The 22,324-nt window shown below is 46.0% G+C and overlaps 1 protein-coding gene and 1 pseudogene across 1 annotated transcript; one reads left to right on the forward strand and one right to left on the reverse strand.

Moving 5' to 3' along the window:
- The first annotated feature begins 1,369 nt into the window (after window positions 1-1,369).
- LOC101564779 (fatty acid-binding protein, liver-like) lies at window positions 1,370-6,174 on the forward strand. The gene is made up of 4 exons (XM_004642782.2): window positions 1,370-1,533; window positions 2,851-3,023; window positions 3,935-4,027; window positions 5,980-6,174. The coding sequence occupies exons 1-4, from the start codon at window positions 1,467-1,469 to the stop codon at window positions 6,028-6,030; spliced, it is 384 nt and encodes a 127-aa protein (XP_004642839.1). The 5' UTR covers window positions 1,370-1,466; the 3' UTR covers window positions 6,031-6,174.
- A 14,849-nt stretch (window positions 6,175-21,023) lies between these two features.
- On the reverse strand, window positions 21,024-21,820 carry LOC101565171 (annotated as a pseudogene).
- Window positions 21,821-22,324: the final 504 nt, after the last annotated feature.

Genomic DNA, 22,324 nt, shown 5'->3' on the forward strand with positions numbered 1-22,324 from the left:
CAGGTCCGCCGGGTGCCACGGCCTCTGTGCTTCAGGCCAATCAGGAGCATCCAAAGTCACTGGAAGTGTTTATGTGCAGTCTGCCAAGGGCCAGGGCCAGACAGGGGGCCCCATGAGGCTCCCTACTTGTCCTCCAAATTCCTTTCCTGCCTCCCAGGCAGAGGTGGGGCAGGAAAGGGAGCAGACTCTCCTGGCTCTCTTTTCCTGTCTCTGCTGTTAAAACGCATGTCAGTTTCCACACCTGGCTTAGGGCTTGCTCTGCCCTGTGATGTACGTGTGGACTTGGCACTCCAGGAGAGACCGCAGGGGCTGTGGAGTCTCCTAGGGCGTCGGCGCCCTCCCTGCATGGACATAGCGCTAGAGCTTGATGAGAATTCTGTGAAAATTAAATGTATATAACGACAATAAGGATAGAAAAGGTTCCTACATGTACACAAATAATGTAAAGTTTTGAGCTCAATGTCATTTTCTATGTATGCGACACATAGATATAAATATACTTCCACATGTCCACACATGTGTACACATTTGTTTGTACACATATGCAAACACAAGGATATGCATACATACCCATGTGTGTATAAGTACATATAATTATGCACACGATACATAGATGTCCATATATATATGCATATGTATGAAGTGTGTAACTGGCTCTGTATGTAGAAAAGTATTAATTCTTAATTTAAAAAATTATTACAGTAAAAGACTGATTGCCAAGAATCTTCCTTCAAATACTTCCTGCTGATTCACACACACACTCTTGCCACTTTCTGCCGCAGATCTAGAAGTTGTCTGTCATGCCTGCACGTCCCGAATTGATTCAAGTCACTCACCTTTCCTGGTGATTTCCACTTTGGGGAAGAGACAAGAGTTGCCTGGAACCAAACCCAGTGACAAAGGTGGATGCGGACACGTTGCAATATTTTTAAGAGCTGCCTGCTGATCGGATCGAACACAGCAGAAACGTTCACTGTCGTGTTTGCTCACCTCACGGAGACAGAGGAGACTTCTAGAACTGCTTCAGGACGTGTTTAAAGTGTGGGGAGGAATTTGAGGGAGATTAATGCACATATGTCTCTCAATAAATTTTTAATATTTGAACACTGACCACATGCTTCGACCACAATTCGAATGTGTCTAGTGTGCACACCTACACATGTCCCGCATGCACACCTCGCTCATAACAGGTGGGACGACAGCCTAAACACTAGAGGCCTGGGGTTCCGTCCCTGAGACCTGGTCGTTACTGGCCACCGAAGAACACACCACTGCTGTGTCAATTAAGCTTATTATCACTGACCATTGCTCTTGGGAGTTAATGTTTGAACCTGGCCATGAAGAAATCCAGCACCACTGACCTATGGTCCATATCGGAGAGCAAGAAGCCCCTATAAAGCAGCCCCCAGTGGGCAATCTGGCCCACAGATTTGGGCCAGCTTTGGAGAAGAAACCCCATTACCACCATGAACTTCTCTGGAAAATACCAGCTGCAGAGCCAGGAAAACTTCGAGTCTTTCATGAAGGCGATTGGTGAGTGCTGGGCAGGCCACGAAGGCCACGGCCACAACATGGAGATCTGGCCCTGTACGCAGTGGAATTCAGTGTCAGGTGTTGGGGTGGAATGGGAGCTTCTGGCCACTTGTGCTGTTGCTCGCTGGGCAAGGCCACCAGAAGGCAGGTGGGAAGAGCATTCGGCGAGGTGGGATCAGGATGGAAGCCTGCACCTACCATACTTCCTGTGAGACCCTGCTCACTCCCTCACATAAGCACGGATTCTCCTAACAAATGCACTCATGGACAACCACACAGCACTGCTGTGTGGATATGTAGCTGCTGGATACATAGCTCTGAGACTTAACGAAGAGCCACATTTGAACGGTCAGCCTTTAGGGAGAGAAGACAAGAAATCAGTGCAGCAGGTTCCCCTTAACTTGTAGGAGGGGTGACTGCACCAGTATCGGGCTAAGCGCTTGCTAAGAATGCAGCATTCACGCCTCAGCAGAACCCTGCGTTGAGAACTAAGTGTTTTCCCACTTTACTAGTGAGACCTAGAAAGGTAACTTGGCATGACGAGGGTCGCGTGAAGGGATGTGTTCATGTTGGAGTAGGAAGCAGGTGTTGCCCCCCACAGAGCAGGGGTGTGGGGGAACGGAGGGATGGTGAAGGGGAGGCTGGGAAGAGGAGCAGGTGCCCCCTACGGCCCCAGGGAGGGGAGCATGTTCCAGGCCGAGGGAGTCCTGTGGGCAGAGGCTGCAGTATGGCCAGGGAGCTGGGGAGAGGAAGAAGAGCCAGAAAACAGCGAGGGCAGGGCAGGAGGACCCTGAGCTCTTGGGCACCCTCTGAGGCAAGGCACCCCACTTCTGCCTTTCAAGCTTCTCACCTGTGCAGCAGGATCCCCCAGCCCACCCAGTCTTGCTCTTAGAATATCCTGTGAGCATTCAGTCCTACAAAATCTCGGGTTAGCCTGGCACAACTACACTCTGCACATGGTCCCCTCTCCTGGTTATGAGTAGCTCCTCCTGTCACTTCAGTGGTGACTGGACCTGAAGGGACACTCTCCGAGCCCACTGGATGTGGAGGGTGACAGGGTTTGACTCCCAGAGCAGAGCCACTCAAGGAGGAGAGAAAGAGGAGCCAGAAGCAGAAGACCCACAGCAAAAAGAAAGGCTCAAGGTCGCAGCAGCCAGGCCAGGCCACCCTTCTTCCCTCTCCGAGGCTGCAGCCCTTGCTGCTCCCAGGTCCCCAGAGTCTGTGGCCTCCACCTGTCCATGGCACAGCTTCTCCTGTCTGCCTCAGCCTTGTAAATCCCACCCTTGCTATCTCTAAATCTTGGATGGATTCCTCCAGGGGTACCTGACGACCTCATCCAGAAGGGGAAGGACCTCAAGGGGGTGTCGGAAATCGTGCAGAATGGAAAGCACTTCAAGATCACTATTACCACAGGGACCAAAGTGACCAAGAATGAATTCACCTTGGGGCAGGAGTGTGAGATAGAGACCATGACTGGAGAGAAGGTCAAGGTAGGAGGCACCTCTTCCAACATGCTCTGCTTCTGGAAGATTCCCTGGAGCCTGGCCTCTGGGCTTCTTGGTGTACCGGACCCTGGGCCTCATATTTCTCATCCTAGGCAGCCCCTCTCTAAGCCACCTTGTCAGCAGGAGAAGCAGAGAAATTGTCAGGATGCTGTAGTCATTTTTACAGAATCTGCAGGAGGGTGCTGCAGCCACCACCACTAAGTTCTACTACATGGAAGAAGGGAAGAAACCAGGAAAAGAACAGGATCCCAGATCTCAAATTCCCTGAGGCTGGGCTCCTGGCTCCCAAACTCCCCTGAACAGAGTTCGGCAAAGTGTTGGGGGAGTCAGTGAGAGCTCCTAACACAGGGCAGATCATGATGGCCTTAGCCAAGCCCAGAGCATTTGGGAACAGGAGCGGCATCCTGGGAGAGGCGCTGGCAGCACCAGAAGCCCAGGACCCAGGCAGGCATAGAACGAGCCTTGGGGTACGCACAGAGCTCAGGGCCTTGCGAAGGGGAGGTCAGCCTGCCCCGCTGAAGGCAGTGGGCAGGGCAGCTCCCTCCACAGGCCTGGGGCCACAGAGCTCAGCGACAGCCAGGACCCGCCCTCTGCTGCTCCCAGGACACACTGCACCCCCAGCGCCCCCAGCACCACGGAGCAGCAGGAGCAGCCGTCCTCCCTGCTCCCAGATGGCTGTGTGCTGGGCTCAGCGTGCTCTCTCTCCACCTCTTCCCATTGCTCCTCATCTCTGCTCTGCAGAGGTGTTCCATGCTCCTCTCCTCTGTTGAGGTTGGGAGCACAGAGGTCAGAGCGCTTTGGTTGTCCCAAGTGACACCTGCACAGGGAACCAGCTCACTAGCGAGGGTCGTGCTCTCCACAGCCCTTTCTCCACAGGCCTCTCTCTGTCCCCGCAGGCAGTGGTTAACATGGAAGGCAACAACAAGCTGGTGACAACTTTCAAAAATGTCAAGTCTGTGACTGAACTCAATGGGGACACCCTGACCAGCGTAAGTTGGCGCCCTGTGCCTGTGACTCTGGGTGCTGAGGGAGGAGGAGGAGGAGAGGGAGGGGGAACAGCTGCACTGCTCACCCAGGCCTCGCTTTATCCCCCGAGCCCTGAATTCTCCACCTTTCTATGTCCTCTCCCTCTTCGCTGAGGGTCCTTATGCAGCAGGCAGTTCCCATAGCATCTCTAAGCTTCCCACTAGCAGTTCTCTAAAGGGGAAACGGAGGCAGCAAGCAGCCATGGAACAGCACAGCCGGGTTCCTCTGACTTGGTGTGCCCCTTGGGGCTGCACTCACACCACAGACCATGTAGGTTTCGGTATTTAGGGTCGTGCTCTGTAAGTACAGAGGATGTTCACTACAGTAAGACATTTACTACAGTTAGACACGTTGCGGTAATTCTCCACAATACGCCGCTCCTCCCGTCAAAGACACTCATTCCAAGTTCTTGCTGCTTTTTGAGACAACTCTGAGGCTCCTTAGCGATTGTGTTTGACTGTGTTGTCACGGCCTCTGTGGCCTCCAGGCCCCATGTGGATCCAAATTCTTCACCTTTCACGATCTTTTCAACTTTGGCAAAAAGGTAGAAGCCGCATGGTAGCAAATCCAATGAGCAGTGTGGATAAGGACATGCCGTAGCATTTTCATGAGACTAGTCTTCCCTCGGGTGGCAGTGCGCAGTGACATTTATCATATTGTTGGTCACAAGTTTCAAAGACATCCTTGGAATGGGCCTTGGAGAACTTTAGAAAGCGGCAAACGTGGAGATGCATGTGTCCAAAGGGGGGTGCGTTGAGGCGGGTTAGTGCTGATGTGTCTCTTACTATAATAGGTTTTTGTTGTTGTTGTTATTAAAGTAAATATTCTCTATTTTTTTTAAATCACACTTCATTCACCTTCTTGCAGCCATTCCGTTCCTTTTTTTTTTATTCCTTTTTTCATTTTATGTATTTGGTGTAGGTCTCATTACGCAGATTGGACTCGTAGTGATCCTCCTGCTTTCAGCCTCCCCAACACTAGGATTACAGGCTTGAGCCACCACATGCAGACTCTATTGCTGGCTCAGCATGACCCAGAGGCAAGGGTCGAGCCCTGGTCCCTGTGCTTGCTAAAGCGGGCGCTTAGTCCAATGAGCTATCTTGCTGGCTCTAACCTTCCTATTCTAACCAAACCACTACAGCATAACTCATAGATTTGCTCCTGGACAGAGAAAGGATCTTGAGGAACAGTTGCCCCTTTTTAACTCCCCAGAGTCACCCTGTAGCTGGTGCCAGGCCCCTGGCATCCCCACCGCCCTCAGGCTGACTTCCTTGCCAGCCTCTTCTGCCCCCTTCCTTCCTTCACCAATGCCCACACCGATCTCCTCTCCCCTTTTCCCTCGGGCCATGGGGTAAGGGAGCACCTGGCAGGAGAGGAGCAGGGACTCCCCTAGTGACCTGCAGCACTCATGTTTTCTGTCTTCGTTGGGACACAGCTCAGAGTAGAGGGCAGCACGCACTCCATCTGCAGAAACTCCTTCAGTCTGCAGGTGCACCCCCACCCCAGGCCTTCCCAGCCACAGAAGAGCCAGTCTTGCAATGCGGAATCCACGCACAGAGAATGTCAGGCTCTTCCGTTGCTTCTCCCATCGCATAGCTAATAACCACGGCCATTCCTCCGGCCTCAGCACCAGCCAACAAGCCACAGGGCCTCCAGCTGCCCTATAGGCTCAGGCGTCTAATAGATGTCTTTGCTCATTTGGCGCTGTGAGGATCCGATAGAAGAGAGTACAACAGCGGAGTCAGATTTTAGAAAGAGTAGTCTGCCCTTCCTCCGGTCCTTGCAGAATCACTGACTGGAGGAATCATTGCATTGGTTCAAGTGTTAGCACGTTTGAAGCTATTTGTGGCCCAGTGACTTACCTTTTCTGTTCACCACTGGATGAACATTTCATGATTTGTTTTCTGTCCTTCAGACCATGACACTGGGTGACATCACCTTCAAGAGAATCAGCAAGAAGATTTAGACAGGTCTGCATGCATTTCCTATTCTGTTACTGTGTAAAATTAATGTGGTAAAGTGGACTTCGTTTTAAGAAAATGCTTTCGTGTGTGATGACTTTGGTATTGTGAGCTCTGATCATTTATAAATTGCAGATTCAAGAACAATACTGACAGTGTATCCTTTTATTCATGTAAATTCAGTATAAAACAAAAATATATATATATATGTGTGTGTGTATATATGTAAATGACAATTCCAGAACATAGCTATTACCTCTAGAGTGGGAAGAAAACTAGAACATCATGAGCTTTAAAAAATTTTTTTTAATCTTTTATTTATTTATTTAGTATAGGGTCATGCTAAGCAACTCAGACTCATAGTGATCCTCCTGTCTCAGCCTCCCCAGCACTGGGACTACAGGCTTGTGGCACCACTCCTGGTTTCAGTGGCCAGCACTGCATACTGGGGTCACAGGGCCAGCAAGGCATGTGGCACCAGGGATTGAACATGGGTCCTTACTCTTGCCAGGCAGGTGCTTAGACCACCAAGTCATCTTCCCAGCCCATCATGAGCTTCTTGCTTGATTTATGTTGTTTGAATCTTTTTCAAGGAACCAATTTTTTGGAACTGTTTTTATAATGAGAAATAAATTTTTAAATGTAGATGATTTAAAGGACAAGTGTTGGGCTTGAATATAGAGAGAACACTTTTTGGCTTTCATCCCAGTTCAGGAAGTTTATATTTGTAACACCATGGATAAATTATTGGAATCTCATTAAGTTAATCCCAATCTACCGCACCCAGTGCAACCCATGGTGAGAATGAAGACACTAAGGTGCATTTGTAGTAATGAGGAGCCAAGGGTCCTAAGCCCAGCCATGAAGATGGTTATCCAGAACAAAAGCCTCGACCTAGGGCCGACCCTGGGTTTTATTCATTCATGAAGGAGGAGTGGCTTGAGGATGAGTGACAGAGTGGTGGGAAGTAGGCGAGTGAGCTGGGCTAGGTAGGAGGCCTGCATTTACCTCTGCGATATTCAGAGAGAAAGATATGCAGAGGGTAATCTGCATAACACAACCGAGACCGTAGCTAACGATTTGGGGTTGGTGCTTCAGCTCTGACATGCGATCTTTCAAGCTCACAGCCTCCATCTCAAGGCTCCATCCCAGCCAACGATGCGGAGCATCGGCTCTTTGTCCTGTCTAGACCAGGCTCATGCTAGGGAGCAGTGGGTGTGGGTTTCCAGGGAAGCATGCCTGCCATCTTCAAAGTCTACCACCAGCACCTCAGATAGACGAATATGCGTTGCGTAAAGCCAGTTGAAGGGCTAAGGAAAAGTCCTAGCCAGCTCTGTACATATCAATACACGGGAATAGGGTCAGGCACAGCCAGTATGGAGACAACTGTTCTTCTTTCAAGGAGAATTGCTCAGGTGGTCTTCCACAGACCATATATTAATTTGTTATGACAAATTAATCCATCATTTTAGACCTCAATTTTCTCATCTATAAAATGACAATTATAGTGCTTCGAATAGTGGCTTTTGTGAGTTGCCCAGGAAATAATAAAAGCCAAATGCCATGAATGTAAAACAACATCACTGTTGCCACCCTCAGGTTCCTCTGGGAACACCAGCTGGGTAGGATACCCACCGCACTCACAGAAGCTCTGCCATACTCAGAGAAATTAAGCTCTGCGTGCACAGGCACGGAGAAAGGAGTTTCAATATGTCCACTGAATCAATAAGTGATTGAACCAAAGCTCTTTGACTCTCTGGCTACTGGAGAAGCCAGTGATATAAAGTTTTCTTAGCAAAGCCTCCAGGGACCTCACAAAATCTCCAAAGACTCCTTCTAACTAGCGTGGTCCTCCTGGGAACAACTCGTGGGGGGGGCGTTTGCAGGGGTGGGTGTTGTGATTGGTGGTGGTGGTGGTGGTGGTGGGGTTTTTTTTGCCTGACAGAGAGAATTAATTTTAGACACTGATTTGGGAATTTTCTGTAAGTGCTAAGATACCTTTGCGCAGGTAACTAATCTGCTTTATGTGAATTGGACGAACAGCTGTGAATGGGAGCGGCTCCGTGACCTCCAACCTTCGCCACGCCCCTCTGCCTGTGCTGCAGGCACCTCTCCGACACAGAGTGTCATTCCCATTCCCATTCCCAGGAGAGCACCCTGATTGCTAAGGGAGGTTCTGGTGTCTGCACTGACACAGAAGCAGTCATTTGCCAACAGATAAACAAGCACACAAAAAGAAAACCTAAAAAGAGATATTTTGAAGGGACGTTACGGAGGGCTGGGGTAGAGGAGGGAGTCTACCTTGGCCTGTATCTATCTTTGGAGCACTTTCTAAAGGCATAGTGAGCATCTGTTATGGCTGCCATTTAGACGCCCCCTCCCCAAAGCCTCATGTGGTCACAGGTGGGGCTTTCAGAGGTAGATCTGGAGTGTGTGGCACTGGAATAAACAGTGTGTGACCACTACGTTAGTCCACTGTTTGGTTTTTGTCATAGTTATGGGTGAGGATGATGGGGAGGCCCTCCCTGTGCATGGATGCTACCCACCCTAAGAGCATGTAGCCTGGTTAGAATGGAAGGTACAGAAAGAGGGATGCTGCTGTCACTTGCTGCCTTCCTGCCTTCTGCCTGTCATGGACTGTCTCTTCTGTGTGATACCCCTCTGCCTTGCCACCCTGCCGGGGAGCCAGGAGCTATGACCTGAAACCTCTACAAACCGTGAGCTACAAGAAGCCCCTCCTCCTTTCACTTTGGGTGCCTGGTATTTCTCAGCGATGAGAAATGTAACTAAGACAGCACCTGTTATGGTCTGTGTCTAGATGTGCAACCAGAACCCCATACAGTCAAGAGGAGGGCTTCTAGAGTGTGTGATCAATTCATGGTTCAATGTGAGAATTATGGGTGTGAGTGCTGCACCCGCCCTGGGGCAGGCAGCCTGCATACAGTATAAGGCAGAGAAAGAGGCTGGCTCTCTCTGCTCTACCCTTCTGCTCTTGTTGTTCTTGCTGTTTTCTGCCAAGATGAACTGTTGCCATGGGCCACCCCGCCTTGGAGCCAGCCGAATATGAACTGAAACCTCTACAAGCTGTAAGATAAATAAACCTTTCCTTACTTAATTTTGGGCATCAGATATTTGGTCTCGAGCAACAAGAGAAAAGTAATTAAGACAAAATTCCATAGTTTTCTTGTATTTCTTACTAGAAAACACCAGAAGAAGTCTAAAAGCATCCAGGGGTATTTGTTCTTCAAGAACAGTGATGAATGTGGAGTGTGGAAAGAAGAAGAAGAGAAGAGACTGAGGTTCCTCTCCCCTACTCCCTACTTGCCTTTTCCTCTGTGATGAACTTGAATTTGGTCTGGGAAACAATGGGGCATCAGGGGGGATTTTTAGCTCTAAAAGTAACATGATACGAATATATTGTAGAAAAATCATTCCAAGGGATGGGCAGATAGCTCAGCGGATTAAAGCACCTGCTTAGGCAGAATGCAGCGGTCGGGGTTTGACCCCCAGAGTGCCATGCTGGTCCCGCCAACCAGGGTGTGTTGAGACAACTGAGACTGGGTGTGGTAGCTCACAACTGCAATCCCAGTGCTTGGGAAGTTGAAAAGAGGAGAATCACTATGAATCTAATCTATGTAGTGAGACCCTGTAGACCCTGTAGAACCTGCATGAAAATATAAAAAGAAAAAGAATAATCACTCTAGCCATAGTGAAGGATGCAAGTATATTTGTTCCCCTGTGTCTTCTAGAAAAAGTGAACCCTGAGAGGTTTCCCCCAAGCAACAGCTGTATCTGGCCTTTAATGTATGTACTTGTGGATACACTGGTGGTGTTCATTAGGTTGAAGCAAAGATCTTTTAGTGAGCAAAGATTATACACATTTTTTTTTCTACTGGGAATTGAACTCAGGACCTTGTGCTTGCCAGGCAGATGCTTGTGCCATTAAGCTACATCCCTGGTCTCATTACACATGTTTTGTGTGGCCATGAGTAATAAAAGTCTCACAATGCAGATTTTGCTCCAGTTTAAGTAAAGACTCCTTCAAGTCAGCACTCCCAAAAATTCTCAAGGATTTCCTAAAAAGAGAGAAGAAAGCTGCCATGAAAAAAGGTCTAATAGAATGAATGAATATACCAAGTAGGGTGAGAAGTTAAGTAGAAGAGAAATAAATGGATTTGAAAACTGCAAAACAATGTAATAACAGATATAAATCAGTAGCTATCCATAGTGATTTTCAGTATGAATGGTCTTACTTTCCCAGTCAAAAAAAAAACATGGCCGATGGATTGAGAAAAAAAACACAATGTTATTCTATATAAAAGAGCATATAACCCAAAAATAAATTCATAAACTAAGAATCAAATGATAGAAAACAGTATTTCATGCAACAGGAACATGAAAATAGAGTACCCACCACTATCCCAGACTCAGACAAAGTAGACTTCAAGCCAAAATTGATTAGAAAAGGCCAAGAAGGTCTTTATATATTCATTAAGGAAACAATTCAACAGGAAGAAATAACAATTATAAACATACATGCATAAACACCAAAGGAAGGTATTTCTTCCTTCATAAAGCAAACACTATTGAACGAAATATAAACATAATTATAGTGGGAGATCTTAACACCTTACAGATCAAATAGACCAAAAAATCAACAGATAAATATTAGAATTTTTAAAAATCTTCAAGCAAATGTGTTTTTTTCCTTTTTTTGATTCTTTTCTTTTTTGGGGGGCAGGGGAAGGGTCTACAGGGTGTTCAGTGTCTCACTACTAGATCAGACTCATAGTGATTCTCCTGTTTACAGCCTCCCAAAAACTGGGATTACAGGCACGTGCCACCATGCCCAATCTCAAACTCTGTCTCAGCATGCCCCAGGGATGGGGATGGTATGACAGGCCGGGGGATTGAACCCACACCCTCTGAGCCTACTTGCAGGTGTTTTAATCCACTGAGCTATTTGGCCGGCCCAAACAAATGGCTTTAATAGATACCTACTGAGTGCTTTACTCAACAAACAGCTATATATTCTTCCCAGAAGTACATGAAATTTTCTCCAAAATCAACCACATACTAATCAATACAGGACATTTAATTAAAAACAAAAGAACTGAAATTATGTCATGCACATTTTCAGACCATAGCACAATAAAAATAGACATCAATAGGAAAAGAAAGCACAAAAATTAATCAAATGCATGGAAATTAAACAATATATTTATGGGTCATAGAAGAAATCAAGGAAGCAATAGATAATTTCTAGAACTAAAAAATGTTAGGTTTTCTGGCACAGCAGAGAAGCAGAAGTAAAAGAAAGGGATGGAGCCTTTATTGACTCTGAGGACACGGAGAGGATCTCAGGGAGCTGGGGGATCCTCTAACCTGAGAAAATGGAAGGCTGAGATTTTATGAACTTTTGTTAACTAGAGTTTAAGGGGCAGGTTCCGTGACACACAGGAGCTGACAGAGGGCTCCCTTGTGTGTGGCAGGAAAGGTATCCACGACCAGGCTGGGGAAGAATGAGGACGTGTTCATCGGGAAGATAAGCTGTTGCTTGTGGGATTCAGCCTTGTTGACTCAGGGCCATAATAACTTAGAAGTTTGTACTCAGGCCAGAACCTATCAAAAACAATGCCCAGTACAACAGACCTGAACTGTGGCCAGAGGTAAGTGTGAGAGGGTTATGCAGAAATAAGGGACTTTGGGAGCCACATGCTCAAAACCTCCTCGAATATATGATTACAGATTAAAAGATACTGTACAGAGCCACAAGTCCAAGTAGGATCAAAATACATTGCCTGAAGTTATGACTACTCCATCCCTCCTCTTCCCTGTACTCTGATCTCTTACTTACATAGGTTCTAAGGTCAGTTACATAACAGGCCACCTTGGTCACACCCTGTCTTTCTCCTAACGTCCCCCTTTTTTTCCTGCAAGAATTCCAGCACCTCCTGCTTTTTCTTCATCCTCACTTACTGGTTCTATCAATAAAAATCCACAGACTCTTCAGCTTGGAACTGTCTTTCTGAGACTTTCTCACACTGAGGGTCCTGGGGGAAGGGCCGCCTCTCCGGGCCTTCTTGGAGTTTGAATGGGACATTGACTCTGAGGCATCTTTCATCCTTTGCACCATGCCACAGCCACGAACTTTGACACAATGAAAGCAATCTTGAGAGGAAAGTTTATCGCTGTGAATGCCACATCACCAAAAAAAAAAAAAAAATGAGCCCACATAGATAATTTAGTTCATCAGAAGTGTGGGGCTGGCTAGATAGTTCAGCAGGCTAAGAGCCTGCTGAAGGCAAGCACAGGGACCTGGGTTCAATGCCTGGCACTGCATGCCTCTCCAAGCCAGCCACCGGGACTGAGCTTGACAGTGCATGCCTGTAATCCCAGCAATGGAAAGGCAGAAAACAGGAAGATCACTATGAGTCCAAGCTGCGTAGTGAGACCTTGTACCAAATACATTAAAAAAAAAATAGTACAACCAGTTTATCCTCATTTCCTAAGAGGAGTTGGGAGTCCCATCCCAGAAATTTTGGGGAATGAACTATTCTCAGAATAGCCTGCCCTCTTTTGAGAGTCTAAATTCCTCACCACTATTTCTGGGGCTCCTGGAACACAACCCTTCAGTTGAGGGCATCACCCAAGACCTTGACCTACCACTTGCACCAGGACTCTAGTGTCTTTCCAACCAAGCTCCGTATTTATCTCTGCCTAAAGCATTAGCGCCTCAGCTCTGCCCTTTATCCTCAAATGACCCATTGCCTCCCCTCAGCCCCATCCAGGGGCTGAAAACTCTGCAAATGGGTTACTTCTTTGCAGAGCATTAGTGTGGGAGACGAGCTAATGAGAATTGCGGTCTAACTGACCTCCTCTGTATCAGGAGCTAACTAGCCTCCCAATCCCCTAGGCAAGTGTATGGCAAAGGATAAAGGACAATAGACAAAAGTAATATGGTGAATAGGTGTCCAGGAAGATCAGAATTCGAGTGGCTAAAACCCCTACTTCTTCAAACTGGCCAGTGTTTATTGGGTACCTAACATACCAGCAGGTGTGCAGGGAAGGGTAGGGAATAGCCAAGGCAAAGGGCATGAAAGTGGGCAGGGCCTTGTGAAAATGGAACAAAGATATTCCAGGCAGTAAATCCTTGCTTAACGAGAGACCTGTTTCATCTCTGAGGTTGGCAATTATTGCCCTGGAGTTCTGCGTGAGAGTTGGTGTCCTCAGCAGCAATATTATCTTGCCTTCAGAGATGTTGCAATGTCGAGGCCACTGCAGGCTTTTGCGAGGACCCTCGGGATGGAGAGTTGTTTCTGTATGCCAGCTGCTGGCTCATGAGGCAGATCACGGAAGCCTCATGAAATAATGTAGAGAGCCAATTGAATGACTGATCGATTTTTTTTTTTTTTTTTTGGTCCGAATGCCTTCAGGGCAGGTTTGGCTGGCTTGAGTTGTGGGGATCGAACCACAGCAACCTGAGCCTGACTGCTTGGTTGAAGCAGCCACTTAAAGAACTGAGCTAAGGGGCAGGCCCCCAATTGATTGTTGATTGATTGATTCGAAAGCCTGCTTTGGGGCTGTCACCACTTTGTGAGCACAAAGGAGAAAGGCAGCAAGCTGTGCTCTTTTGGTGGCATGCACGCGTGCGAGCACATCTCAGGTTCCAGGAAAAATCAGCACAGCTGAGATCTGGTGATTTATCTGGTGCTATACCGTAGACAATAAGAGACAGGTGACTCTTGTGTTACTCATCTTGTTTATATGTCTAAGATAATAGAAGTGAGGTAAGTGAAATGCTGAGGCCTCTCTAAGGCAGCCAAAAGACCTCTAACCCCCTCTTTCTGAATTAATTCTGTGTATTTTGTTTTTCATCCTTGTTCGATCCCTAGTCAGGGAAAAATCTTGTAGGCCACTCCCTACTTATTAGTATCTGACATTGGGCTGTAAGCTGGGGACATGTTCTCCTCTGGAAGGCTTTTCAGGGTAGCTGACAGTTAGTTCAAGGTCCATCCCACAGACGCAGAGGCCGCACGGAGATTCTCCCATGATCCAATTGCACATTGAAATTAACACTCCTGCTCTCCTACAGCCTCTCCCCTGTCTTAGCTACTTTTTCCTAATTGCTCAGACAAAATAACCAACACTCAAAATGAAGGAAGGAATGGTTTATTTAGCTCACAGTTCATGGAGCCTTTAGCCTGGCTCCACAACACAGTGGCACATGGCAGAGGGCAGCAGTTGATGGTGGTGGAAAACAGCAAAGAACAAGTGGAGGAGCAGCAGCTGAGGCAGCTGGCAAGCCTCTCTCCCTTTCTTATATTGTATATAGATTACTGACCTGACCCCCAGGGCCCAAGTAGCACTCACATCCACCATTCCCGCATTGGATCATGAATTAGTCACAAACTCTAGAAGCCTGACCCAGTGACCACGTGAGGCTTTGAGGAACAACTAGACACAAACTATAGCACCTCGCTTATATTGCACGCTGCTTACCCCCACTTCCCCAGATAGGTGTAGCGCTTGCACAATCTCCATGCCCTCCACTTGCACAGAACGAGGGTGATTACAAAGTAAGGACCCTGGCTCCTTGTTGAATCACTTAGTTAAACTTCTAGACTTTTCAAGTTGATACAACATATCAGCCACAACATTTGCCAGCCACCTTCCCTATGCCATTGTTTCTGATCACCTTTTGGTCTCCCTCCCACATTCACACCATTGTCCCCACCCCATCATCGTAAATTTGTTGATGTCAATGAATTCTGCTCTATGCCTATGCACCCTCCCCCTTCCCCCTCTGTCCATGAACCGGGGAGTCCTTTTCTCCTACCAAAGCTAAACTCTACACCTGTGCCCTGGACCCCTTGCCTTCCTGTGTCTTCAAGACTGTGTTCATTATTATTCCTTCTCCACCCCTGAACCTTGACATTTCTCCACCACTAATCTGCTCCAGTGAAGTCAATAATTGTGCAGAAGACTCCTGGATCATAATCTTTAGAGCTAAGTATTCTCTCAGTGCATAGCTATTATCTGCTTATCTTTGCTTTCCATTTCTTTCTGAACACACAGCAGACTGGCTTCCACTCCGGCACCTCTGCCAAAATGGCTCTTACCAAGATTGACTCAACGGGGTCCCTGTTAGTATTTACTTTTTCCAGCATCTCTCCCTCAGTCACACACCCCAACCTTGACTTCTGTCACCCAACGCCCTTGGGTTGTCCTCTGGTGTGGTTTCTCACGCTCCTCCACTACTGATGGTTCTCCCCCAGCCCCTGGTGGGCTGGCATCTCCCGAGTTGATTCTGACCCTGGTTCACTCTCTCCCCATTCTGCACATACACCCTGCAAGAGCTTAGGCAGGTCCTTTGTTTAATGGCCACCTTGAGGTTGGTGACTACTGAGTCTATAATCCCCAAGCTTGTACTTCAGCTCTGGCTTTGCCCACCCTCTTGGGTATTACTCAGGCAGATCAAACTCAGAATGTCCAGAATGAGACTCCTTCCTTTTCCCTTTCCCTAATGTGTATTTTCCAGCTAACAGCACTCAAAAGCAGCAAATCCTCATCAGCTTATGAGCTACTGGAGTGGAAGGGCTGTGTCTGTTTATTCATCTTCCTATCTCCAGAATGTAACACAGGCCCCAGGAAATAGTAAGTGCTCAGCAAATGTGTGTTGAATCAACAAATGAACAAATGAGTGAATTTGCTTGTCTCGGAGAAAAAGAATTGTGAAATTGTATTCAAGTTTTTATGTTAAAGCGTTTAGCAATGCTCATTAAATCTCTGAGTTTCCAAACATGTAGATATAGCTTCTTTCTTTCCTACAGTCTTTATAGAACAGCACTGTCTCTCAGAACTTTCTGTGATGATGGAAGTGATTATACTTGTGCCATCCAATACAGTGGTCACTAACATCACGTGATTATCGAGCATGAGTTTGGCTAAGGAACTGAATTTTGAATTTTCTTTCATTTCAATTAACTTATTTTTAAATAGCCAAAGTGTTCAGTGGCTACTGTAATACATTATGCAGTTTTAGAAAGGCCTTGGTGCAGTTTCTAAGATTATGGACACTGACAGCCATGTTGGTTTACCTGTGGTTCCAGCCGTGTTCAGGCGGGGTGGCCCCATCCCCCAGTTAGAAAGTGAGAGATACAGGCCACAGGGGCTCCCTGAAGTCAGCTGCAAGGGCTCACTGTGTATCTCTGTTCACAACTCTGCATTCCTCACACTCTTATCTTGAATTTGGCCATACTGGAAACATCTGGCTTAATCTTAGAGTACATTATTTTGTAGCATTTGTTAATATATGAAAGAGATTTTGGTACTTGGAAGTAACCGCATGGATAGTTACAACGAATGAGGAAAATGCCTTTACTCAAACTGGGATGAAATCTTCATTGTGAAACTTAAACACCTAAGATATATGTTAAAAAAAAGGGATACAAAGGAAAGATCATTTTGTATTTATATATACAAAATAGTTAGGATAAATTTACAGCTACTTTCGCTTAATTCAATGAGAAGAAAGAGGTGTACTAACAGTGTTTGGACGGAATATCCTGTCTGCTTCTTGTACTATGGATAACCACTAAGAAGATAACAATGTACAGTATATTGACTATCAAAACTGTCCTATTAATCAGCTGTGAAACTGTCTCATTCATATTTATTTCTCAATTAAAATAAATTTTAAAAAATAAGATATATGTATAAGACCCCTGCTTACTGCTCTTCAACCGAAGGCATTTCCCTACCGGGCCACCAGGGCATCCACAAACAGGGAAATCTCTCAGGCTTCACTTTTCTTCAGAAGACACAAGGAAACAAATACACTTGGGTCCTTCTCTGTGGCCAGAGTGGTTTCTCTACAACGCATTTCATATCGTGTTACTCTTAGAGCTAAAACCCCTTCCCCGATGCCCCATTGTTTTGCGGATCAAGTCCAAGCTCATCTCCAGAGGAAAAGCAAAGTCCGGGTGGAGAGGCAGCCCCTTCTCTCCCGCCTCTTCTCCTAGCCCCACTTTCCTCACACTCCTTGGACAGCAAATAGCCCAGGATGCCGTCAGACTGTCGAAGATTTTCTGGGAAGAAATACCAGAAAATCATATATTTTAAGGGGAGGGCCGCTCTAAGATCAAGAGGAACAAAGGTAGACTCCTTCTTGCACCTGTGACCCCCATCACTTCCTTTTTGGAAAAATATGACGACAGCTTCATTGTGAGTATAATCCTCCACTAGCCAGAATCCTCCACTAGCACTACCGGCGCGCTCGCGCTGGAAAGAGCGCCCCTGTTGGTGAGATGCCCACAGGACAGGCGCAGAGAAGGGGCGAGAACAAGATGCTTTCTGTACAGCAGGCTTCCTGTCCAAGGCCCTTGCCCAGATCCAAATGCGCAGTCTAAAACGAATCCCTCCTCTCGTGCAAACACTACACACTCCCCAGAGCTGTTCCCTGAGGAATAACTGATTAGCAGGAGTCTGGGGACCTGGGTAGATCCCTGGAGGCTTCACTGAGTAGACTTTGTTCTGTTTGCACCTCCACCGTTTATCAGCGCAGTGGCCAACACAACCGTCTTCTCCTCCCGTTCCTGCGCCTCTTGGCTCAGAGGTCAATTGCTCTGTGTGCCCCAGATTTCTGAGAAGGCTTCGAGTACCACAGCCAACGGCCTCTCTGAGGCATCCGAGAAGGTTAACAGTGACGGTTTTTACCTGATGGCATTTGGTTTCATCATGCTGAGGACCAGCTAGACATGGAACAGAGCAAGCAATAACTACTACTAATAAATCGACCCAAAAATAAGTTGAGAGTCTCTCCTAGGCCTTCATGGCTTCTGGTGAGACTCCAGGCTGGCTTAAGTGCACATTAATGTTTAAGCCGACAGCCGGGGCTGAAAGCAGCAGACAGTCTGTGAAATTCTGCCACCTCAGAGCACGCTGACGTGGCAGTAGAGGACTTTGGCTCATCCAAATCCCGTCTAGCTCAGTAGCTGCCCTTAGCCGACAGTCAGGTTACTAGTTAACCCCGATCTGTTCCTGTGTGCTTTTCCAAAAATGCTTTAATTCTTGAACCTTGGCCTCATGAGAGGTTCACCCCCACCGATTCCTGCAGCCCGCCAGCACACACCCCAGTCATGCTGTGCACCTAAGGAAAGGCCACTGACACTGTATCTCATGGTCCTCGCCTGTCACTGGGCTCTGGCCATCCCGGTGCCCCTTGTAACTAAAGTGTGCATATTTTTTTCGGTGTTTTGTTCTATCGTCATACCTCTGAGCACATTGGAGCTCCTAGGCGGAGTGGATGTCCCTGTCCCTTATTTCATGGGATCCTCAGAAAACCACAGATGAAGCTTTTTTAATACTTTACCGTAGAGATAATTCTATGTCCGCACGTTTAGATCTACTTACTGTATACATTTAATGCATTGCAGGTTACTTCAGAGCACGGCTGTACCAACGTTTTACCGCTGAACATTTGTTTCTGGGTCCAGGTTACCTCGTCCTTGAGTTTCCTCTTGGTGCACGCGCGCAAACACTTCGGCCGGGAGCTAAAGGATGGCAACAAGGCTGGATGTTCCGGACTTCACATAGAAAATATTAAGGAAGACCGCCAGGTGGCGCTGTGCCCTTCTGGGCCTCACCAGTTTGCACCTTCGCCCCTGAAGGTAGAGTCAGTCACCAGGTCCTCACAAGTCTCGGGTGTGATCAACATTTTACTGTTTGCTAGTAGATTTTTACTTCGATAACTCATCTTACTGGTCACATTTTTTTTTTGCTATGTAAATAAATATTCTTAATATTATGAGTTATTAAAAAAAATATTATGAGTTATTTACCAATATCCTTAACCCATGTTCCACTGAATTCTTAGTGTTCTTATTGATTTGGGTGTGATTTTTATATTTTAGCTATCTTTGTTACAAGAGCCACAAATATCTCTTATATTCTTGCCCTTTTTTTAAGAAACAAAAAGTTTGTTCACAACGTCTTTTGTTTCTATTTCTCTCTTGTTACAGATCCAGACCATGAGCTAGCCAAATACTCTACCACTGAGCTGCATCCCCTGGTTTTACAGTGGTGTTTTGTTTTTTTAATATATAAAACTTTCAATTCTTTTTTTTTTCTTGAAATACCGAATTTTATTTAGAAACTGTTCAAAGTAGGAAAAAAAACCCTGTCAAGAAAGACCAGGTGGAAAATGGCTTCCCAATAAAATGGAATTTTAGGACAACAGAAATCTAAAAGGCCACAAAAGAGAAATAGCACCACAATTATTTGAACAGTGGCTAGTTACTTGAATTTTTTTGCATTTTAATCACTGAATCTGGGTTTTCCTCTGAATTCCAGACAGAGCATGCACTACACAACAATTTTATTGTAAAATGCCTGTTTGCTACACACATTTTAGGACAAGCTACCACCGGAAACAAATCAAGACAACCACATTGGGGGCTCAACAATTTCAGTAGTGGGTAACATACATTTTGCAAGATTCTGCCAAACAAAGAGACTGAGTAAGCCATGGGCAAAAAAGCAACTGAGGGAGTTAAAGAATGAAATATTTTAAATATTAATAATGAATTTAGGCATGTCACTGTATTTTCTGTAAAAGAAAATTAACATTTAGTTACACACTAGTGAATTTTATCTCCAAAGAGATTAGTGTACTGGTGAAGTATTCAGGTAAGAGTGGAGAGTTGTGACAGTGGAAACCAAGAACGCCCCAGCCTTGTAGATCCCAAGGTGACAACAGCCTTCACTGATCACTCCCTTTGCCAGAGATCCAGCAAGAACTTGCAGAGGGATAACCCGCCCACTGTCCTTTCGAAGCTGAGCAGCAAACTTAGGAGGCAGACGGGAGTCCCAGTGGGCAAGAAGAACTTGTTAACTGTAAACTTAAAGACACTACAACAGGACACGTTCCCATCCAAATGCCAGAGATGTGGGCGAGTCCTCAGTAGTTGTTAAGATTGTAAAACTGGACACACCTCATTTCCAAAACACCACAATACACAGACATTTAAGGGATAACTAAAAAATCATCAGAGAAATGCTTAATAAAAATCAAGTTGTTCACCTCAAACATCTCAGGGCTGAATACCCTCTCTTCATCTAAACAACCATGCCGCTTGCACTTAGCAGGGATGCAGTTGGCCAATGACACCAAATGGCATTTCAAAGCAATTTCTTAAACTCTCCTTTTGGGACTCAGAGTGTGGGAAATCGCACAGCCCTGCAAGAATGTCTGCAGTCCTCTGCAATACGGGCTCATTTTCCCCCCTCATTCTTCTGACAAATCAATTCAGTGTTCCTTAGCTTTCCAAAGCAGGAATCTCTTTCTTTCTCCAAGTCTCCAAGTCCTGTGAGGCCTGTAACAGCAGGTTCTGAAGGGTCCAAGGTCTGGCTTTTCTTTCCCAGACACATTAAATCTCTTGTCTCAGTACATTTTATATTTGACATATGGAAGTATATTTTAAATACTTTTTTTTTTTTTGACGGAACCAGGGATTGAACTCAGGCCCTTGCGCTTTCCAGACAAATGCTTATTCCACTGGGCCATCTCCCCGGCCTCGCAAATACTCTTAAGGCATTGATTTATTTATTAACAGATTCACAGCCAAGATTTCACATTAGGTTAAAATTCAATTCAGTCTTTACATTTCTCTACTGAGGCTGGCATCTCAGCATATTCCAGAACAACACCTTCTCCAGCAATCAGTGTGACCAGCATCCACATAGTAACAGTCAGCCTCTCTGTTCCCCAGATGAACCACCTAGATGTTAATGCTGCTCTGCTACAAGGTAAAAGCTCCTAACTCAAATTTATTGGAAAAGGAGTGAAACTTCTGCAAAGTGCACTTTTAAAAAGAGGTACTTTTTGCTTCTGAAAAGAAACCAGTGATTCCTCTAAGAATAATAAAAGGGAGTATTTAACAGTTAAGCACATGATTTGGAGAGAAGAATTCCGATGCTGTTCTGCTGGTCAACGGTGCTAAAACTCTGCTTGTTCCTCCTGTGGGCCCCCTTCATCAGGTATCACAAAGCCTTCATCTGTGGCATAGAGAATGTCTACAGTCCTCTGCAATACAGGGTCATTTTCCCCCATTCTCCTGGCAAATCAATTCAACGTTCCTTAGCTTTCCAAAGTAGGAATCTCTTTCTTTCTCCAGGTCTCCAACAGTAAGTTTCAATATGTTGACCTGCTGTGTCGGTTCAGCTGCCTCCTCACCCCCATTGCCCACACCAAGATTCTTCCGCACCACCCCTGGGCCAGCTTCAGGCATTGAAGTTCTCTGGACTGAAATGAGTCTTTGTGGAGCTGCACTGCTCGAGCCGAGAGGTACTTAGGTTTATTCAGAGCTGGAGCAACAAGAGAAAGAACCACTGAGGTCTCCTGACTGTCTGGCAGCTACAAGGTCATACTCTTTTCCATCGTAGTTCGTATCCAAAAATTTCTTGAACCACTGAACAAATTCAAAATTGTCCTGAAACTTTCTTTTTACTAATTTATCCGCAGGAATTATTTTATCAACTCCCATCCTTTTAAAACCTGCTTGTAGTATTTTGAAGTTCTGGATATATTCGTGGTCTAGCTTAGCTTGGAATTTCACTTTCTTCAAGGCAACGGAGCCAGAGAAGAACATGTCCATAAACTGACAACAGGCAGCTGCTGAGCACACCGTTCAATCTTTGTCAGATTCAACTGCAGAGACTCATTGATCTAGGCCAGCACGTCATGTCGACTTAGCTATCACTGGTGACTGATGCTGAGTATGTGTTCACTGCCATCTTTGGCTCTCAGGGGAACCATATCTACTGTCCATGTCCAGCTCCAGCTCCATCTTTGTCTCATTCAAACCCAAAACTTTCAAATCTTGAGATAATCAAACTTCTTCTATTCTTCCTAGACTTTGCAGCTTGGATAAGAAATTCTTTTATAGCTGAAGTTATTTATCCCCTGTCTTACCCAACATTCATATTTATTAGTTCTTTAGCACATCTGGAATGGTTTATGTCAATGGGATGTTGTGATGTGTTGTTGATTTTTCCCCCATAGCTCCTGCCAGAGTCTTTATTGAAGAGTTGATAGTCTTTGCTTTGGTCTACACTAGTTTCCCAAACAATTTTCCTCCAGGATTCCACTCCAACTGGCAGAACACAGAAATACTATGGAGAAAATGATCTTCAAGGTAGGAAGAAGGTTTATTTTGCTTTTTGCTTTTTGTTTTTACTTAAGGCTAATGCAGATCAACTTCCAGAGAGATGGAAAGAATACTTTTCACTTAGCAAATT

This window comes from Octodon degus, unplaced genomic scaffold (assembly GCF_000260255.1).
Source record: "Octodon degus isolate 3935 unplaced genomic scaffold, OctDeg1.0 scaffold00162, whole genome shotgun sequence".
Lineage (NCBI taxonomy): Eukaryota > Metazoa > Chordata > Mammalia > Rodentia > Octodontidae > Octodon > Octodon degus.

Excerpts from the sequence above, each read along its gene's own strand:
- LOC101564779 (XM_004642782.2), top strand. The coding sequence starts at position 1,467 with ATGAACTTCTCTGGAAAATACCAGCTGCAGAGCCAGGAAAACTTCGAG. Across the intron at positions 1,534-2,850 it reads GTCTTTCATGAAGGCGATTG|GGGTACCTGACGACCTCATC; the intron begins GTGAGTGCTGGG and ends GGATTCCTCCAG. Across the intron at positions 3,024-3,934 it reads TGACTGGAGAGAAGGTCAAG|GCAGTGGTTAACATGGAAGG; the intron begins GTAGGAGGCACC and ends CTGTCCCCGCAG.